The sequence below is a fragment of the Coffea arabica genome, chromosome 8e (assembly GCF_036785885.1).
Source record: "Coffea arabica cultivar ET-39 chromosome 8e, Coffea Arabica ET-39 HiFi, whole genome shotgun sequence".
In the NCBI taxonomy this organism is placed as follows: domain Eukaryota; kingdom Viridiplantae; phylum Streptophyta; class Magnoliopsida; order Gentianales; family Rubiaceae; genus Coffea; species Coffea arabica.
Window position 1 is genome coordinate 4,294,281 of NC_092324.1, and position 20,930 is coordinate 4,315,210.

The 20,930-nt window shown below is 34.1% G+C and overlaps 2 protein-coding genes across 6 annotated transcripts; one reads left to right on the forward strand and one right to left on the reverse strand.

The window, feature by feature from the left end:
• The first annotated feature begins 3,603 nt into the window (after positions 1–3,603).
• Positions 3,604–9,625, forward strand: LOC113703933 (protein AE7-like). Of its 2 annotated transcripts, none has more exons than XM_027225463.2 (6): positions 3,604–3,992; positions 5,252–5,420; positions 6,244–6,349; positions 6,427–6,526; positions 8,602–8,647; positions 9,244–9,625. In XM_027225463.2, exons 2-6 carry the CDS (start codon positions 5,297–5,299, stop codon positions 9,345–9,347), a joined length of 480 nt encoding a protein of 159 aa, XP_027081264.1. In that variant the 5' UTR covers positions 3,604–3,992; positions 5,252–5,296; the 3' UTR covers positions 9,348–9,625. The 2 variants fall into 2 exon arrangements, with proteins under 2 accessions (XP_027081264.1, XP_027081263.1); XM_027225462.2 differs by having other exon boundaries at positions 3,737–3,992; positions 5,267–5,420.
• Positions 9,626–9,824: 199 nt separating this feature from the next.
• On the reverse strand, positions 9,825–14,263 carry LOC113703932 (vacuolar protein sorting-associated protein 25). 4 transcript variants are annotated; one of them, XM_027225460.2, is made up of 7 exons: positions 14,030–14,237; positions 13,813–13,913; positions 12,604–12,743; positions 10,798–10,851; positions 10,601–10,689; positions 10,447–10,522; positions 9,825–10,082 (listed from the first exon to the last, which is right to left on the reverse strand). In XM_027225460.2, exons 2-7 carry the CDS (start codon positions 13,869–13,871, stop codon positions 9,961–9,963), a joined length of 540 nt encoding a protein of 179 aa, XP_027081261.1. In that variant the 5' UTR covers positions 13,872–13,913; positions 14,030–14,237; the 3' UTR covers positions 9,825–9,960. The 4 variants fall into 4 exon arrangements, with proteins under 4 accessions (XP_027081261.1, XP_027081259.1, XP_027081260.1 ...); XM_027225458.2 differs by having other exon boundaries at positions 14,021–14,232; XM_027225459.2 differs by having other exon boundaries at positions 14,026–14,231.
• Positions 14,264–20,930: the final 6,667 nt, after the last annotated feature.

A 20,930-nucleotide genomic window follows, 5' to 3' on the forward strand; every position in this document is an offset into this window, starting at 1 on the left:
GGTCCAATTAAATGATCGTCGATGCAAAGATATTTCATTCATTCATCATTAGGTTGGTTATAGCTATCAACAAACTCTGACAACCAGTTCTTCCTTACTTTTTCGACAGTCAAGGTACGACCATTGACTGCTTCTATAACCAGAAAATAACCCTAAATACGACTATATGAATTTAATTATCCGGTTGTATTAAAGTTAGAAGAAGTCAACCCTAACCAATAAACACGCTAAGAGAGTTTATTTAAACTAGATCTTACGTTTCCCTAACATAAAACCAATTATGATGGTTGCCACTAATTGTCAACTAAACGAATAATTACGGATTCAATTCAGTTAGCGTGGCAGTAGACTATTAGATTAAATTAAATATCCGGCCGTTGATACTCAATTAATAAAATACCCATAAATAATTAATCCAGAAAACGCACGAATAGTAAGTAATTGGAAGAAATAATGAAAATTCGATTAGATCTCACAGATGTTATGGACCGCGTTCTCGTGTTGACCTTTGGGTAGAGGAAAAACCTAGCCGTTCCTCATCGTATCAATCTCGCGTGATTTGATCGATTCCATCCACACAAACATCAAAGAATTGGGAACTATGAAGTAACGAAGAAAGCAAAAGGAAAAGTCTTGATTGTCTCTAATTTTTTTTTTCTTTTTGTTCGTACTGAAGCAAAGTAAAAAAAAAAGATAGTCTAATGGAATTCGTACCAAAAGCAAAAGCAGCGAGTAAATTCGTCTTACAGGGAAAACAAAACTAAAGCCAATCTAATTGGTTTGACGTGAATCTAGATTTTCCTTTTTATATCTTCCAAGTAGCCTCTGCTAGCAAAAGCAAAGAAACGTCAGGGAGTAAGACTTTGTCTAGGGGTTTTAATCCCATGTATCTCCACGGTTCATGTGGACCTGATTTTCTAATTGGCCCTACTGCTACTAATACTGCGGGTCCGACTTTTGGGTATCCTTCTACAGTTTCTGGCATGGACACGCTCTAAGATGAAAAGTTTTTTGGAAATTCTCCTCAAGATACCACTTTTAATACCAACCGCCTGTAATTTACACAAATATCAAATATGAGCAAAATCTCAATATTTAGCACCGTAAGTAACCAAAATTATGGCAAAATAACATCGCAAATGGTGCCGAACAATTGCTCTATCACCTGCTGAAAATGCTCCAATTAAAATCGATGTCCCTGAATAACAAATTACAAGTGTTAATGAGTCTAAAACACGCCTGAAGCGTGGGAGATCTCTTGGTTCCAAAGATAAAAATTTTCAAAAGAAAATAGGAATAGATGAATCAACAATTAGTGGCAAAATTCAACCTCCTGAAGAGGTCGCTCCTAAAGAGCCAATTCTTGAAGAGAATGAAATTATAGAAAATTCAATAAATTTTGTCACTTCAAGAAAAAGTTGGAACCAAAAAGAAATAATTATTGATAGTATTTTTGCATATAATGTACCACTTGATATTATGGCAGAGGACAAGAATCATGAGTCTAGATCGGTTGATGAATGTCGAGGTAGAAATGATTGGTCAAAATGGAAAGATGCGATCCAATCTAAATTGGACTCATTGGCTAAAAGAAAAGTTTTTGGACTTGTAGTGCAAACACCTGAAGGTGTCAAGCCAGTACGATATAAATGGGTATTTGTGAGAAAAATAAATGAGAAAAATAAAATTATGAGGTATAAAGCAAGCATTGTAACCCAAGGATTTTCACAAAGGTCTGAATTTGATTATGATGAAACACATTCACCTGTAGCGGATGCTTTCATATTTAGATATCTTGTGAATTTTACAGTACATGAAAAATTAGATATGCGTCTAATGGACGTCGTTACTGCATATTTATATGGGAATCTTGAAATTGATATTTATATGAGAATCGCTGAAGGATTCAACATGCCTGAAGCATGCAAATCAAATCCGAAATATTTATTCTATTAAATTACAAAGATCTCTGTATAGACTCAAACAATCTGGACGTATGTGGTATAACCGCCTCAATGAATGTCTTACCAAAGAAGGTTATACCAACGATCCAATATGTCCATGTGTTTTTATCAAGAAAAATGGATCAAATTTTGTGATAATTGCTGTATATGTTGATGAACTAAATTTGATTAGAAGTCCTGAAAAGATTCAAAATAGTGTTGAATATTTGAAAAAAAAATTTGAGATCAAAAATTTTAGAAAGACAAAATTCAGTCTTGGTTTGTAAATTGAGCATTTGAAAGGTGGAATTTTTGTCCATCAAACTGCTTATACCTGGAAGGTATTAAAGCGATTTTATATGGATAAAGCACATACATTAAGTACTCTAATGATCGTCAAATCATTAGATCCTAATAAGGATCCTTTTAGACCACGAGAGGAAAATGAACAGATACTTGGTCCTGAAGTACCATATCTCAGTGCAATTGGTGCACTAATATATCTCGCTAATTGTACAAGACTTGATATATCATTTGCAGTAAATTTATTAGTAAGATTTAATTCCTCACCCACAAGACGACATTGGAATAGTATTAAACATATTTTTCGTTATCTCCAAGGAACAATTGATTTTGGTTTATTTTATTCAAATAAATCCAAATCTGAATTGATTGGTTATACTGAAATTGAGTATTTATCTGACCCGCATAAAGCAAGATCTTAGACTGGCTATCTACTTACATATGGAGGTACAACCATTTCTTGGCGATTTACAAAACAATCATTAGCTGCCACTTCATCGAATCATGCCGAAATAATAGCAATTCATGAATCCAGTCGAGAATGTGTTTGATTAAAATCAATGACCCACTATATTCCGAAGAGTTGTGGGTTATTCTCCGAAAAAGAAAATCCTCCAATTATATAATATGAAGATAATGCAACTTGTATAGCCCAATTGAAAGGAGATAAAACAAAGCATATTTCACCAAAATTCTTTTTTACTCATGATTTGCAAAAGAAATGGTGAAATTGATGTGCAACAAATCCGATCAGATAATAATTTGACGGATTTATTTACCAAGACATTGTCAACTGTAACATTTGAGAAATTGGTAAAGAGTATTGGAATGCGACGATTAAAAAATCTCAAATGATGTTTGCATCAGGGGGAGAAATTAATACACAAAAATAGTGTACTCTTTTTCCTTCACTACGGTTTTTGTCCCGATAGATTTTTCCCTAATAAGGTTTTGACGAGGCATATTCTTTGTGTAATAGACATTCAAGGGAGAGTGTTATGAAACAACTAAAAGTGTGGATGTCTCTTTGTATTTCTAAGAGAATTAATTCATGATTTATGACTACATTATATATAGAAGTTACAATCCATAATTTTATTCATGTAATGGAGAAATCGTTTCATAAGTTTCTTCATATTTTTGTAATAGTGGGTGTTTAATAGGATTGATGTACATTTAATCTTGTAGTACCTATATATAGAGGTACATTGACATCCTTTAAGATGATTTTTAGTATTTATTGGAATATAAGAATGTCATTCTCCCTTTCTCTACTTCTTTCTCTAATATCTCTATTCATAGTAGTTTATTAGTTTTACAACAAATAGAACATTTTTACTTCAAAAATCATGGGATTTGGTACTGAAATTTTTTTTATTAGTGCATTTGTTTCTACAATTATCATTTCTCTACTCACAATTATGTCTATATACATTGTTTCCCATTTAAAAATAAAAAATTAAAAAAAAAAAAAGAAACGGAAGAAGAAAAACGGTGTTTATGAAATCAACTTCAGAGGAAATTAAAGCGTTGGAAATAGCCAGCAACCGATCATAACAGTACCTAATCAAAACTTTCTCCACAATTTCCAGCGCCACCACCTTCATCTTCCCGCCCTTCTTCTCTCATTCGCCAGCTCCTCCCCCTCCACCGTCCGCCTCCAACGCCACCACAAATCCACCTCTTTATCATATCCCTTCCCGTTTTTTAATCTGCCACCGCTATTGGCTTCCCAGAGCAAGACAGGTATCCTATCCTAAGCTAAACTTTCAAGGAAACAAGGGCAGGGCAGTTATAATTAGCTGTCTTGAAATCACCCCTTTAACTTATTTATTTGTATTTTTCATTTGGTCAGGTCAAGAATTAAAGTTGTGACCTTTTCTAGTATACTAATCGATGGATAACGAAAGAACTGACAATTACCACTTGCCTATATTGAATTGTGTAAAGGGTTTTGCTTTTTCTCGCAAGATATCTGTAATTATGTGCATGCAATTGAAAATTTGGAGGTGGGAATTATTTGGTTATTCATCTATGCCTGATATGTTAAACCCATGTGGAAACACTCTTCTATTTTTTTTTTTTTTTTTTTAATGAAATGGATGTTATCAAACATTTTGTAATTCGTGGTTATTCTGTTTGTAATTTTGGGAGTATACTGTAATTGCTTTTCCATTTCCCTTCTTATCTTCTTTTGATTATTTTCAAATTCGAATTTTTGAATCGCTTAATTGCATACTCCCCTATTCCCAGAATGGGGGAAACTGAACATTGACACTAATATTACAGTTTATCTAGGAATGCTACTATGTTTGAGTTGTTTAGTTCAGGATTCCAGTGGGCTTTAGTCGCTAATGGTATTTTCTTTATTTTTTTTGGTAGCTATTTGGGGTAGGAATAATGGTATTTTCTTTATCTTTGCTGTGGCTATTTTGTAAATTGAGTCAAATGTTAGTGTTAGGTACACTTCATGTTTTTCTGCATATGTGTGAATTTAAGTAGTTTTCTCTAGGGACAAAATGCAGAATATTTGTCATTCTCATACCGGACAATTACAAGAAATTTACACTTTGGGGATTTGAGGCACTTGAATTTTCTTTTGGTGTATGCTAGTTAGCAAGTCTTTTTCATGGGATGATAGACCACTTATTTGATAGTGAGAATGATTAATCTTCTGTAGTTTTGGCTGTATTATACTGTACTAATTTTTGAATAAATCTATGATATGACTCAGATGATTTTGACATGGAAAAGTTTAAAAATACTTCTAAAACTACTTGTTTGAGCATGTGATTTTAAGTTGATTAACTGAATTGTGGTTTTGATAAGTTTTACATGTTAATATATGACCCCTTCTATTCTACTTGTTCATTTTTTTGAAGATTAAACATTTGAGTGTTTGACTACAATTACATTGTGACTAGGTTTTAATTATTTGTTTTAGAGATGCTCCAAACTTAGTGTTTTAACCTGTTGATTACTGCTAGTTCTAATATTGATTTTAGTTTCTAATATTGCAGGGTCACGTCAATCCTTGTTGAGTGGTAAGAATGGTGTCCAACTTAATTAATGCCAATCCAGTTGTATATGAGAAAAAGGATCGTCGAACCCGAAGTGCGGTAAATGACGTGGATGAATATGTTGGTGAACCTATTGACCAACAAGAAATTTTTGATATCCTTTTAGCTTGGTTACTTTGTTTGAAACAGTGTGTACGCAGATTAAATGTTGCATCTTATATCTTTGCTTATTATGATGTAAGATTGCAGCCTGTTTGAAGTATAATAATGCTTTTTTTACTGAATGATCTCTTGAGCTAACCAGTGATTGTATTCTTTGCATGTCTACACTAATGAGCATTCGAGATGGATAGGCAAAATGTGGTTATATTACCTTTCGACGTGGTTTTATAAGAGTCTGTGTATATTGTAACTTTCAAATTTAATACATGAATGGAAAGCTGTTGCAGATTATCAATGCTTTGGTTCATTTGGAATTTTAACACGTTCTATTATGCATAGTGTAAATTAGTCTATCAATGTTTTGATTGGTGCAAGAAATCTTGGCACACAGGTATACTCTTATTAATGAAAGGAAAGGTAACAAGCAGATAATGATACATTTTCCTGTTGAAGGGAAAATCACCATTTTGGGAAACATAATTTGAGAAATGCATTGAGAGGCTTCTGTTCATCATTATTGTCCCGTGACTTGAGCACTTCCAGGTGCTACTCCTGAATTTTCACAAGCGGCATGTCTAAAGTTTGCATGAGTATGCATTATAACAGCATTGGGCTTTTAATTCCCTCACTTGCAAATTGTATTTGTTATTTTTCAGAAAAGCATGCACAGATGGACGTGCATAGACACTGAACTGTATCTTAGTTTTTTCACAAGGTTAATCTTTGTCATTCACTAATGGACTATTGATCATATATTATTCATACATGGGCTGCACCTATAGTGCAAAAACCTTGCTGCTTCTTAACAGTCTAACATCATCTTAGAGACATAAAGGATCCAGAGCATCCTTACTCCTTGGAAGAGCTGAAAGTCATTACAGAAGATGCAATTGAGGTGGATGATAATCAGAGCTATGTAAGGTATGAAACTTGGTTGTGTATGCTTGCAAATTAATGGACATTGTGTTATTAGATTGTAATAAAGTTTTTCGATTCAGGGTCACATTCACTCCAACAGTTGAACATTGCTCTTTGGCAGCAGTTATTGGCCTGTGCTTGCGGGTGAAACTCATGCGATGTCTTCCTTCACGCTTCAAGGTATGATGATGAATCTTTTTTGGCTTTGTTCAGAATTTTTTTTTACTTGAATGTGCAACATATGTACTTAAATCTGTTTATTTTTGTTCCCAGGCTAATATTTATCTTTTTGTGCATTAGTGTGCCTCAAGTAGAAAATGATTTTGATCAAGAACCACATACAATTTGTTATCTTCACTTGATCTGAGCGATAATCTGCTCTGTCTGTAGTGTGACCTGGATTTTTTCACTTGAATGTGCAACATATGTACTTAAATCTGTTTATTTTTATTCCCAGGCTAACATTTATCTTTTTGTGCATTAGTGTGCCTCAAGTAGAAAATGATTTTGATCAAGAATCATGTACAATTTGTTATCTTCACTTGATCTGAGTGATAGTCTGCTCTGTCTGTGCTGTGAACTGGATTTGATAGTAACAAGTGGTGGAATTCAGCTAACTGTTTACCTAATACACGAATTTATTTTAAGAACATTGTTTCAGATTCGGGCAATGGTACTGACAAAGTAGAAGATTGCATGGTAATATATATTTTTTTATTTATCTTTCATTCATTGAGGACTGTGCAGTTCTTCCCGACAAACAAGAACCATAGATGCATAATGATCCTCCTTCCATCCCGCTGAATGTGTTATGCTTACTTTTCTTGAACTGTCCCAAAATTATGCCACGTACCTTCTCAAGATTTACACTTTTTCCCGTTTCTACCCTTCACATTCCAATCGGTTTCACATGCTTGGTGGGTCCCATTGACATGCAGATGTCTTTGAACAAAGAGGTGCAAGGTCGTGCATGTGATGTGATGCACACATGTTCAAATGATAGCAATTGTCAATCACACATCAACATGAACCTGATTCTGTGGAAGTTTCATGCCTAACATGGCATCCATGTCAAACTTACTATAAAAAGACAACAGAATTTGACTGTGGTTTAGGGGTGAAACTGGAAAAGAAAGCTCAACCTGTTTCTCTTTACCCTATACAGAAATTTTGGAAGTTCCCAAAAGTGACAAAATTCTTGGAATGGATGGAGTGTCAAATACAACTGCAATGTCAGGACAAAATTCCACATGCATTTATGATATAACATGTTCACTGTTTTGGAATATTAAGTTTCAACTTTTTCTCTTTACATCATTTTGTACTACTTTTCACTGTTGCTTTAATGTATGTCATAACTCATGGTGGTTCTCCTGCATGGTTTGTTTGCATTGGTTTTCTTTTTTGCCTAATACAGGTGTATGCTTTCGATTCTTCTTGTGTTGTCCCAATAAGCAATCTGTTCACTCTTCACCTATGCAAAATCTGTGTGCAGGAAGTTTCATGTATCTTCAATAATGTTAGAACTTAAAATTATATGGTTTTACCAAATTAAACAAACATCTTTTGCTCTAAGTTCGAATAATGTTGATGGACAATGTTTGCATTCTACTGTGAATGTAAATATAATGTAACAGGCGACCTCCATAACGAATAAGTTGAAGAGTCGAACATTTTGGACCTTGTAACCTTGTGCTGCCTTGGTTGGGATTAATGGGTGTCATACATATCTGCCTTGTAGAAAGTGATAACCATTAACTTCTTTATGGGACTGAACCTGGAACATATTTGATTTAGGCTTGGAGTAAGATAACTGTGTATCAGCCAGTTGGTTCATGGCCTTGTAAGCTATTATATTGCACGGGGCAAACACCATTTTTGCATATAGACCTTTGCTATTGTAGTAACTATTTTGCAATTTCAGTCCATGTTCTTAATAAATTTGTCTACAAATTTTGTATGATGACTGGCTTTGAAATATTTATGAGAAATTTGATAGAAATATGGGCATAGATGGTAATTTCTCGGTTCATTTTTAACAATTCCAAATTTTAGTTCTACACAATCATGAATTTAGATGGCAATTATGAAACTTTAAAACCTTTAAAGTGGTTTTTGCTTGCCAGTGTATGGTCTGTAATGTTTTAAGAGTTTCTAGCGGTTAGCTAGCTTTTTGATAGTTGTTGCCCGTGTTCTGTATTTTGGGTGACACATTTTCACTTCTCTAATCCTATTAATGTTTGTTTCCTTTCCAGGTGGACATTAGAGTAGCACCTGGAACACATGCAACTGAAGCTGCAGGTCCTCTCTCTCTCTCTCTCCATCTCTCTCTCACATGCATACACACACAAGCTGTATCTTGTTATTCATGTAAGCAGCTTGATTTCAAAGACAAGTGGCTGTTTACAAACTGGTCTATTATGTGCCTGTTTCAACTCTGAATGACATATTTTGGTGTGTTTCGGGAAACTCATGCTGTATTTTGTTAAGCTCTTGTGCCTCTGTGCTTATTGATTTCTTAATAAGGCTAAGACATGTAGAGTTACCTTTTCCTATCCCTGCCCTCGTCCCTGTCCCTGCATCCACATTTTGTTCCATCCTGCAGAATCCTTCCCCTTTTTTCGGTGTTTTGTGTGGGTGTACGCGGCAATGAGAAGATGGTGAAAACAGTGTTTGATGGTTGTGGAAGATTTCAGTTAGCCCCGTGAATGTGTTTACCTGCACTACCCGTTGGCCCATCATGGATCTTGCTTCTTGGCAGTACATTTAACGTCCCTTAGATTCTGTTCGCTACATGCTTTTTTAGTTATTGATGTTGGCTACCGGGTACTTCTAGTTTTTGTTCCTCTTATGTGTAGATGCTGAATTATGTTGTTTATAACGTTCTTATGTTGCAGTGAATAAGCAGTTGAATGATAAAGAAAGAGTAGCAGCAGCTTTGGAAAGTCCAAACCTATTGAATATGGTTGATGAATGCCTTGCTCCGTCCTATGCCTCATGAGCAATGTATGTGAAGTTATAGCTGATCAGTGAGGAAGATCCCAGGCATTCCGCAGCTATCTCTGCTCGCCTTGCATTCAGCGGACTGTTTTTTCTAGGATAATTTTCCTCGTTTTCTACGAGTCTCTCTTTTTAGCTATTAATTTGAAGTGATTTTTCTGCATTTCTCCTTACATTACTCGATTGTTCAGATGTAATATTGGCTCTGTAGGCCGTATCATATGAATAAAGTAGTCACCTAAAGAACACATTTGTAAATTGCAATTACAAGTTTGCCAACACTTTATTTTCGAGGAATCAAATGATGCCTAACAATGGAGTCATGTTGAACAAAAAGAAATGATCCAGAGCCTCTGTGATGGATCTCTCTTTGCCTATATCAGCGCAAAATCTTCCCCGCTCTTCTTATTTTCAATTGTTTTTTTCCCCATACACGTGCAATATAAAGCTTCAAAATTTTGGATAAATAGGAGCTGAATAGTCTCAAGTGAAGTGCAGGATCATCTGAATATCCGCAAGAAAATAGCTGTCTCATTTCTGTTGGATTAATTCTAGCTGTGAATGCATAGTCGAAGATCTCTATACAAATACAAAAACAGGCAGAAGCAAGGATGCTAAAGAGAGAATTTCACGCCCTCGTCATCCGTAGAAGTTCCTTTAAATATGACAAGCTTCCCTTTGTGTTCTAGCAGTTTCAGAGCTCGCATTAGAACTGATCGGTCGATTCCATAGAGCTCTGAAGTACAGCAATACGAGGTGAGAGTTAATAACGAGAAACTTCAAAAACAGGATAGAGCTTTATAAAGTGTGTGAAAAAAGCAGTCTCAGATGAGTCATTACCAAAAAATATTACTGCATCACCATTACATTCTAGTTGGCTATGCATTCAGGATCAAGAAAACCGTTGCAGAATTCTACTGAAGCTCAATAGCCTAACCGTATGAAACATTTAATGAAGTGCTCAAAAGCAAGGATCTCATGGTGATGAACAGTCGAGTAGCATGCAACATTATCACAACATGATAACTACGGGCTTAAGGAACTAAAAGTGAATTTTCACAAAAGGTTTTAGCATTGCAAAACAATAAACAGCCAATTACCTGTTCCTCGGGATTCAGTCCCTGAACGAATTTCTTCAACTGTCATAACATTGTCCTCCAACCCGTTCTCTTTCACCTAATTAAAAACACAAAATATCATTAGTCAACCGTTTATTCATTACCAGTGTGAACTGTGCTTTGTAGAATGACTCACAAAGTGCACAATCAAGTCAGCCCACTCTTGAATTCGATGCCAAAGGATTAGACATTTTTTATGACCTTTGTCTGTCCATTCTGCACGTCCTGCAGGATAAGAGGATTAATCAAGCCATGAGGATTGCAAGATGCGAGGCTTCAGATAGTATATTCAAAGAAAAATGCAAATTGAAAAAAATTCACACAAAAACAGACCGTCTGAAACAAGGGCTGAGAGAAAAGCCACTCTAGCTTCATGACTAAGAGATCCTGGACAGACATATATAGAGCGTGAATTGACAGTGACAAAAAATGACACAAGGACACCAGCAAGAAAATGGAAGATCAGAAGCCATTACCACATTTCCCAATTTAAACATGAACAGTGCAGTTAAGTTGGACATGGTATAACATCACTAAAGCAATCAGTATCCATTATATGCTAGTTGAACCAGTACGTTTTAATTTGTCACACAAGTGACAAAAATATAATGTTGTGGCTATGCTAAGGTGGGAAAATGACCATACTATGAAACTTGATATTATCATCCATGAGCAATACCTTAGTATCAGCCATTTGGATATCATGTAGAAACAAGTGCAGTTTCTTTCACATGTAAAACGTTTTGCTCATAAACAATTAGGCCACATTCAAGTAAGATTCAGACCAACTTTGCTGCAAATTGATTCATTCTAAGTTTAGCATGCGGAGATATTCAGCAAGACTAAGAAAACCTAAACAACAATAAAGTCAACTCAATCCTGCGAATGCATATCATTCAAAAAAGAGCTATAATGAGAAGGCCATTTCATAAGAATCTGACATAAAACAAGATTTGCTTTTCTCACAACCCACTTATAAACTTGTGACAAACTATAATTGGATACTCATTCTAATTAGCACAGCTCTACTCTAAAAATCACGATGTCTACCTGTGCATCATCATCAGATCATCCCATTATATGTAAACAAAAGAACATGTCCAGACAACTATTAGATGGAGCATCTGTAGTAATCTAAATTACTGAACTCAATTGGAATAACATTCATGCCACATTTGAACTCTATAGTGAAAGTTATATCAGGTTGGGAAGGAAGATGACTCCATGATGCCAAAAGCCAAGCCTAGTTGATTCAAATAGCAGGACCTATTGATTCATATAAGACTGTTTAATTCTGCGATAAAATGCCCACTTCAACTAGAACTCAAATAGGATATAAGTAATCACAGTTTGAAACATGGAGCGGATTTATTTAAAACATCCTAAACAAGGTCAAACTCTTGATGCCTAAATATAGGATTTCCTGGATTAATGAAAAACGTACGAAAACTAAGACACTTAATATAATACAGACAAGTACATTTTTTGCCAGAGTATCTTATTGCTCATTACGGACTCATAGCTTCTCAGATAGGCTCCAGATGAGGATGCCAGTTGTACCCACTACTGATGTAAAATTTTCCACCATCAATTATCATAAAACTAAAAGTGATTATGCCTTAATATCTCAAGGATGCTAGTAGCTGCATGAGCATGTGTTGAAGCCAAAAAAAGGTCAAAATAGGACAGTTCTTTTTGCATATACATTTGACAACGGAAAGTAGACTACATGTCTTTTGATGGTTTTCTTTTTCAATCAAGACATTAGGATAAGGAAACACGGAATAAAACCAAGCTACACCGGAAACTGAAGATATAAATTGGATATATAAGTTATGAAATATAACAAAGTTTGTCCAATAAAATTTATGTCAATGTAAGACTGACATATGAATATACAGTTGAAATAGGTTCTGCTTATGCTAAGTGCCTCATCTTGAATTCTTTTTACAACAAGAAGAAAAGTATACATGAGTCCCTACATACACGGATAACACAAACAAAAAAGTAGATACTGCACACCAGTATGTAGTTATACACTTGGAGTGTTCAATTATGTCTTGTATACATGAGATGTGCAGTATTTCTTGCTGAGAGGAAGTTTAACATCCAGACAAAACAGCACGAGAACATACTTACTCTCAATTGCACGATTGCTGAATAGAGGAAAGTCTTCCTCCAGTCCAATTATAAAAACTTTTTGAGCTCGGCAGTACTCAATTATTAGCTCTTTCCATAGTTGCACCTGCTTTTCTCGAGTGTCCCTAACTGGTTGTAAACTAAAAAGCGGAAGGAGGAGAGAGAGAGAGAGAGTTAGAGAGGTTTAGTACTTAGTGGAACGTGATATTAACAGTAGACGTCAGCTATGGGATTCAAAAATTTTACAATGATCAAAAGATCAACCTTCACTTTTCATAGCTGGATAGATTAATCTAGACAATGTATCAAATGAAAACGAAACAGAGATTACAGAAGAGTTTGAATTGAACTACTGAAACACATAATTGAAATTTTAAAGGCAACTCAAGATGATGGCAGGAACATCTACTAGCAGTATTATTATCCGACAACTGTAGGATTCAACTTGAATTTTGTAACTATGTAATCAAATATAAACTGTAGTTCTTCCAAGAACAATAGTGCTGGCAAAGTTCTCAGTTATATTTACAAAAGGCATTACACGCCTGTATGCTGAATTAATCGATAGGTGAAGAAAAGGCAGATAATAGGAGAATTCAACAATATAATAGGACGCCTGCAAGGCTATTTAAGGGAAAGTGAAACCATACATGGAGCTACACAAAGAAGAGATTGATACAAAGCATGAATGACAACAATCCATAGTTCTTACAAAAAGCTCTGCATCAATAACATGTATCTTAACTTCGTCTTGCTTACCCAAAGTATCCACAGGAGATGATTTTTAAATATGAAACTAATGAAATTTGAAAACAAAAAAAATGGTATTAAACAAGTGCAAAATATTGCTGCATAAAAAGTGATCCAGAAAGAATTCTATACAACACTTTCACAATAGATCACTGCTTATCAAATTTCACTAAAGTTCATTAAATCCAGCCAAGAACTCGTGATTGTATCAAGTAATTTCACTTTATTTCCGTCTTTATTGTCTCAAGCTTTCTTTCTCAAACAACAATGTGAAACTAAACACCAGATTCAGCAGAGCCCACGAGAAGAGAAGCTAGAAATCAAGGCAACAAAGATGACAATTTCCAAATAAAACCCAAAACTTTCCCATAAATAAGGGGAAAAACCAAAAAGAAAAAGTTAGGCAATTATCAAACCAAAACTCACAAATTGGAAAGCCAAAAGGGATCAAGAAATTACGTAAAATAAGGTGGATAGTTGAAAAAGTGGGGCAGCTTAAATTCCCCCAATTTCTGCATATCCCAGCTGTTCTTCAAATTCCTCTCCGATTCAAAAATATTCTGCAAAAACATATACCATCAATCAATAGCCAAAAGTGACTTTCAAAATGGGTTTTAAGAATTTTTTGCTAAAATTTTCCCTTTTGGGCCTAAAGCAATGAAGAGACCTTACCGACCGGTAGAACAAGCTTTGTCTACTGGAGTGGAGGGCGATGGGCGTATTTAGAATTTTCAGTTTTTCGAATTTGGTTCTTTCTTCTTTCTTCTTTTTTTCTTTTCCTAACACAAACGAATGGAAATTTTTGTAGTTATAATCTTCTGAAATGCTGCTGGTAATTGGTAAGTTATACTAACATTAACAATTTGGTTTTGACTTACATATATTTATTTCATTCAGATTTAGTTTTAATATACGAAAAATAATTTCCCATTTGTATATGCTTTGTAGAATCAAAATTGTATACACCCTTGGGTGCCAATTGACCTAGGTTGATAAGAATGCGCCTATGAATTACATGGAATTTTCTTTTTTTTCAAATTCTTCCACAAAACTTATATTCACATATATTATATCACTATGAAAAATAAATGAACATTTTCCTGTATAAGAAATCGAACTAATATGATATCATATTTGATCAATTTCTCGAAAACTGCAGGACATTAAACTACCATTCCCTAAGGAGAAAATAGTACGAGTAAATAACAGAGCATGCACTTGAAATGCATCCTTGTAGATGTTAACTTGCAAAGAAATCAAAGGAAATGATATATGTAATGTTCCTCACTTTCTAGCTCCATACACTAAAATCTTATCTTTTGTTAGGTCAAAAGAATCACCACCTCAATAATTTGGGAAGTGTTAATTTGGTTCCCAGTTCAGAATTGGAATTAGAATCAGAATCTTCAACCCAAGTATGTGTTATGGTGATTTTTCATTGCATGTCTAATTTGGAAGTATAATGAATTTTATTTTAAGTTAATGATATTTGCACTCCACGAAAGGGGAAAAAAAAAAAAAAAACTCTAGGTCCTTTACCATTTTTTCCTACTTAAAAGAATGAAGCACAAACCTATAAAATGTTTTAGGAGACAAATTGGCCCCTCTATGCATTTACTGCTAATTAACTTTCTCTAGTTTGTCTTTTTTTATTTTATCAATTTTCTCTACTATTAAATTAGTTTCAAATTGTTGGTCTACTAATAATGAAGTAAATTTCCAATAGCTATGATTTTGGGAATGTCATGTGACTATGAATTATTTTACAACTATGAATAAGGTATTAATCTTTGTAGTTTGAAATTTTCAGTTACTTCATTTTCTTGGAGTTTTACAACTTCAAAAGTATTTTAGGCTTTTTTTTTTTGGTCCTCTTTCTAAAAAAATTTTAAAATCTAGTAGTCAAGAGTATAGATATCTCCATGAAATAAATATAAAGTAATTATTGACAATGTCTTGAGGGGTGAGTTTGGTATTTAAATTGTTAGAGAGTATAATTGCGGGTGTTTGTGTTATTCTAAATAATAACAAGTAAAGGCGGAGTATTTGGAGCTTTTGTGCCAATATTTTTGCTCTTATTTTATTATAAATTTAATTAATTTCAAATCCAAAGTATTTGTAGGAAATGGTAAGAGATAAGAGTAACATTGGATGATTGGTGCAATGATCTACCAAATAATAATTATGGACATCATTAACTTCGATAAATATTGCCACTTGTACCAATTCACCCCACACTTCCTTACTCTTCCTTGCCAACGAAAATTACAAACTAAAATAGTTTGTACAAAGTAAAAGTAGCGAGATTAGCTAGCAAGACTGAGAAAATACCACTGAAACTTATACACTTGTTTGTGGAAATTTAATGTTGTTTTATCGTGTATAATTAGCTTGCTGGTCTATTAATGGGAAAATATGCTTCATTGGAAGAAAAAGAAAAGAGGAAAAAAGATCACATTGTCTCTTTTTTTTTTTTCCTGCAAACCCTGTAAACAAGTTAGAACGATGGCCCAAAATTTATCAATAATAAGAAGAAAACAACAATATTGAGGAGGAGGGTTTAAACTTAACCTCCATTACATGAAAGAAAATAGTGAAAAAAGAGTACTACTCCCTTACATTAAACCAACACCCTTTCCCCCAACCCCAAAAAGAGAAAAAGAATTGAAAATTGATCAATGTTTTTTCTTTTCAAAAGTCAAATGGATCAACTTAACCTCATGAGTCATGACTAGGGCTGCAAACGAATCGAGTCGCTCGCGAGCGGCTCGAGTCGAACTCGAGCTCGAGCTCGAGCTCAGAATATTAATCTCGTTAGCTCGCGAGCCGGCTCGCGAGCTTGGGTATATATATATTTTTTATTTTTATTTTTATTTAATAATAAAATTACGTATATTATATATATATATTTTTTATTTTTTATTTTCATAGTAAAATTACGTATATATCCTTAATATTTTATTATTTATTAAGAAAAAAATATTATTTTATTTATTTTTTTTAAAAAAAATATTATTTTATTTATTTTTTTCGAGCTCGAGCTCGGCTCGACTTGATTCGAGTCGAGCTCGAGCTCGAAATTTGCCGGCTCGTCGAGCTCGAGTTTGGTAAAATTTAGTCGAGACTCGGCTCGATTAGCTCAAAACTCGACTCGACTCGGCTCGCTTGCAGCCCTAGTCATGACTTCTACCTCCAAATTCCAAAAACAAGTTAAAATGGGACGTGAAGGCATTGAAATAACAAGTCAAATTGCCCGACTCCAAATCCTTCAATATCCTTGCCTAGTAATTGTAGTTCCTGCCAAACTTCAATCGAGGATTCAATTTCTTCGGCTTGTTTTGGCTGAAAATCAAAATGGTTTCTAATTCCAAACAATTGTTGAATTTAATCTTGACTAGCATAGCCTATAGCCAACAAAGTAGCCAATAGTGGTTGAATTTAAAAGCGTTAGAAGTAGTGCCGCCAATTTTAATATACTTCTATGCCATCTACTCTAAAGTAGTTTTTTTTTCAAGAAAAAATTTATATGTATTCTTAAAGTGTTCATGACTAATTAATTCTTGCTCCCTATTTTATTTGCAACTTTAATCTAGATTATTTTTTCGGCAAAATGTAAAGACTTATCTACACGAGTAGCGGAAGAAGACGAGCTCAAAGTGAATTTAGAGGGTGTCATTATTTCTAAGTATGGAAAGTCCAAGATCTTTCCGGAAATTTGAGACCGGATGCAGAAGAAGCATTATCTGCAATTGAAGGAACGTATGCAGGATTGAAGTTTCATGATGGACAGATTACTTTGGAAGGTGATGAAGCAAATGTTATTAATGCACTGAAGGAGGCAGAAGATTATGCATCTTGTGCTGGGAACCTGATTGATGATGCCAAAGTATACTTCAATAAATTCATGGGTGTAATCTTCAATGGGTTAGGAGAGAGGCCAATGAAGTTGCACATTGTTTGGGACACTTCGCAAGAGAGGTTATGGATAGTATTGAGTGGAATGGTAAAATCCCTCCCTGTATTCATATGTGTTTTACAGGGATTTGGATAGATTGAAGCAATTAGAAAGGGAGTTTTTTGACTATGAAAAAAAGTTAATTTTTTACAAAAAAAAAAAAATTTACACCAATAGTTTTAGATTTTTGATGCGTGTACAAAAGGAGGATTCTAGCATGGAGGAAGCTAGATAGGGGTATGGACAGCCTACTTCCCCCAAGACCTTGAAATTCTAATCCTATCCCTATCAAATTTGAGAGTTTTCAAAGAGTTATTTCTTTTAGAAATAAATAATTGCCCCCACAAAAATTCACAAGAATTCCACATCTATACTATATAGTCTATACATTAATTTTTCCTACACTGACAGTGTATACATTGTTGACATTGGATAAATGATAATTATGCAAAATTTAAATTTAAAATCCAACTTTTGTACACATGTCATGAATCCAACGATGATAGTGTATACACCGTCAGTATATATAAGATTTACTTATAGTCTATGGCCTTGCTTGGTAGGCAAGTTTTTTGTCAAGGTTATCTACTACAAGTTTTTTAAAAGTTTTAGCTACAGTAACCTCAAAAAACTGCTCAAAATTTTTAAACTATACATTTCAAAATATTCAAAAATTTACACATTTCAAAATTTTTTTTAAAAATTTCTACAGTAAAATTTTAGATAAATACAAAAAAAACTCACTTACCAAACGGGGTCGTATAATACTAAATCCCACCCCGCCCCCTTGCGGCGGCAAAACCCCATAGTAAAGTTCTAGTTCCGTCTATGGATTTCAAGTTTGACCATAATAAAGTTTTATGTCATGCATTTAGGTGTGTTTATGTAAGGAATTTTCACAATGTGGCATAAGAAAAACTAATCCATTATAATACGGATTGGTAAACTGGAAGGAACTAAAACTACTATCTTTGTGAACTAAAGGAAGTGCATCTAGAAAAGCTTGAGAGGATAAAAAATGCAGATATCTAATAAAATATGGACCTGCTAATTAGTTAATTCTATAAATCCAATTAAGTTTGAAATTACACTCCCTATAGAGTGAATGGCAAAAATTGTTACTAAACTATTAAGTATGATACGGGTCAATTACCAAACCTTTTTCACAGCCACAAAAGTATCTAAATTGGTAAAAATAGCGACGAGGTCATTTTGTCAAATTCTACTGGTAAAACAACCATTTGCCAAAAGTTATTTTACCAAAAAAGTCGTTGGATTTCAATAATTTACCAATTGTTTCACTAGTAAAATTTGACAAAATAACCTCAGTGGCCCGTTTTTGCCAGTTTAGTGACCTTTGTTGCCACAAAAAAGTTTGATGACTGACCCGTGCCAAATTTAATAGTTTAGTGAACTTTTTGGTGATTCACTCCCCCTTATAACACATTAAGGTTCAATATGGTGGATGGACATGAGTTCTCAAGTTAATTTGATCATAGATTGTACTTAATTTGGATATATAGAATGAAATCTACAATAGCTGACAAAATAGGTCATGCATTACTTTTTTTTTTTTTTGGGCAGTATCAATTTATTAGTAAGAAAGAAGTGAACTGCTGCCCAGCACAAAATTGCAGGACTGCTGACCAGTCACAAACTAACTATGCAATTCTAACACAAAGCTACCGATCAGTATAACTAAGCTAAACAGAACACTTGCATAGAAAAGCCCCACTCTGGACAAAACTCCCAACCGGCCTTAGTCCTTGGAATCCTCCTCCAGCTGGTACTGCTGCATGAACCAATTTGGAAATAGAAATTACTTAGTCTATGATAGCTGAAAAAATAGTACAGTTTGTCAATGTTGTAAAAATTAATCTAAAAGATTGAAATCAACTGCACTTAAAAATCTAAATACGTCATACCATTTGTAATAAAAATAATCCTCTTATTGTGATCAAAGAACGACGTCTTCATCAAAGAAAGAAAGATAAATCATGATGATTGGTCATGAACATGGAAACTCCACCCTTGCATATTGAATACTTAAAACGTGCACCAATTTGAGCAATAAGCAACATTTGATTACGGCTTCCCAGGCTACCTTGAAGAATGGCTGATTTGACTATCTGTTTGGGCAACGTGTGAAACAATTTCTCAAAACCGTGATCATTTTTGTTTTCCTCTTGGCTTGAAGAGTTTGCTTTTGGGAAGTTGGATATATAATTCTTCCATTTGAAGGTCAGAGATCAGAATGGTGGTTAACGTATATTGTAGATGCATACGTGGATAATTTTTGCTAGTTGGCAAGAAGTCAACTGTGAAGAAGCTAGATATGTACTCACTCATAAATGTTTTTTCCAGGAGAGAAAAAAATAAAGTAAAATTTATAAAAGAATTATTCAATTTATGAGAGAACAAAAATGTGGTTTTGATGCCATTTATTCAATTACCTTTCTATCTTTTATCAACTCAAAAGATTGCAAAAATCTCATCATTTCAACATCTATTAATTTTTTGATTTCTTCGCAGCATAAATGGCAAAATGTGGATATCTAAGCAAGAAAATAAAAATCAAATTGCCAGGTTTTTTTGACTCCAATCGAATTCCAAACGTTGTCTTTTATCTTGAGATACATATATTTAGGCCGTGAACATACAAGTTAAATTGCTAAGAGTTTGACTGCAACTGCTATTGTCTGTCCTTTACCTTCATGCGTGGTTATGAAAGTAGATTTAGAGTTTATGTTCAATAGGGAGATGAAAAACTCAATACTTTTGTGTTCCTCGACAAGAGTAACAGAACCTCCAGTTCTTTCTAGTATATATTAATGATGCTTTATAAAAATATAAGCATGTTAATCTTTCGTTGAAGGAAAATGTGCGAAAGATTGCATTGGCTCTGATTTAACTTAAAATTACAAATACATGGTTTTTTTTTTCATTTTAAATAAAAGATGGATCAATTTCCACATGGCATAGAACTTTTTAGACTCACATATACATTCCAATGACATTTGCAGGTAAATCCTGTACAAAACTCAGTGTCAATTTTTGGTTTTCAGAAAAGTTCTGGATAACATATTAAACTAAAGATATCACAAAGTCTGGTGATATTATTGTATATAACATGTAAACCAAAATAAATGTTGGTTTGGAGGTTGCCTAACATGTTGTTTTGGAGAAGTGCCAATCTAAAAGAGAGTTTTATTAGCACTCCAATATTAGCTTCCAATATTCAAACTCACATACCAAACACAAGCTCTCCTACTATGTAGCAGAAGAATATGCCCTCCTATTTGAGCTTCAGTTGAATCAGCATATAAATAACAACCCCCACCATTTACACTATCTAGTATTAGACTATTAGCTGCCAAAACTTCAACTAAACATTAAATTCCATCGGCTTGTTTTTAGCAGAAAATTAGTACTGTTTCCTTTAGCAAAGACTTGTAGAATTAATGAATCTTGCCTACAATAGCCTACAGCCAACAGCAGTTGGCATCGATTGCGTTTAGAAGTAGCATCGCCAGCACTTTCAGCACTTCCAAGAGACTAATTCTCTGGTAACAATAATCTCAAGATCTTAGCCATGAACTTAATTACACCGTATCAAAAAGGA

What these genes read in the sequence shown, in the direction of transcription:
- LOC113703933 (XM_027225463.2), top strand. Translation starts at nt 5,297, where the DNA reads ATGGTGTCCAACTTAATTAATGCCAATCCAGTTGTATATGAGAAAAAG. An exon ending in TGACCAACAAGAAATTTTTG is followed by an intron (nt 5,421 to 6,243) that starts ATATCCTTTTAG and finishes TAACAGTCTAAC; the next exon opens with ATCATCTTAGAGACATAAAG. An exon ending in GTCTTCCTTCACGCTTCAAG is followed by an intron (nt 6,527 to 8,601) that starts GTATGATGATGA and finishes TTTCCTTTCCAG; the next exon opens with GTGGACATTAGAGTAGCACC.
- LOC113703932 (XM_027225460.2), bottom strand. Translation starts at nt 13,871, where the DNA reads ATGCAGAAATTGGGGGAATTTAAGCTGCCCCACTTTTTCAACTATCCA. An exon ending in CAGCAATCGTGCAATTGAGA is followed by an intron (nt 10,852 to 12,603) that starts GTAAGTATGTTC and finishes ATGTCTGTCCAG; the next exon opens with GATCTCTTAGTCATGAAGCT. An exon ending in CTGACTTGATTGTGCACTTT is followed by an intron (nt 10,523 to 10,600) that starts GTGAGTCATTCT and finishes GTTTTTAATTAG; the next exon opens with GTGAAAGAGAACGGGTTGGA.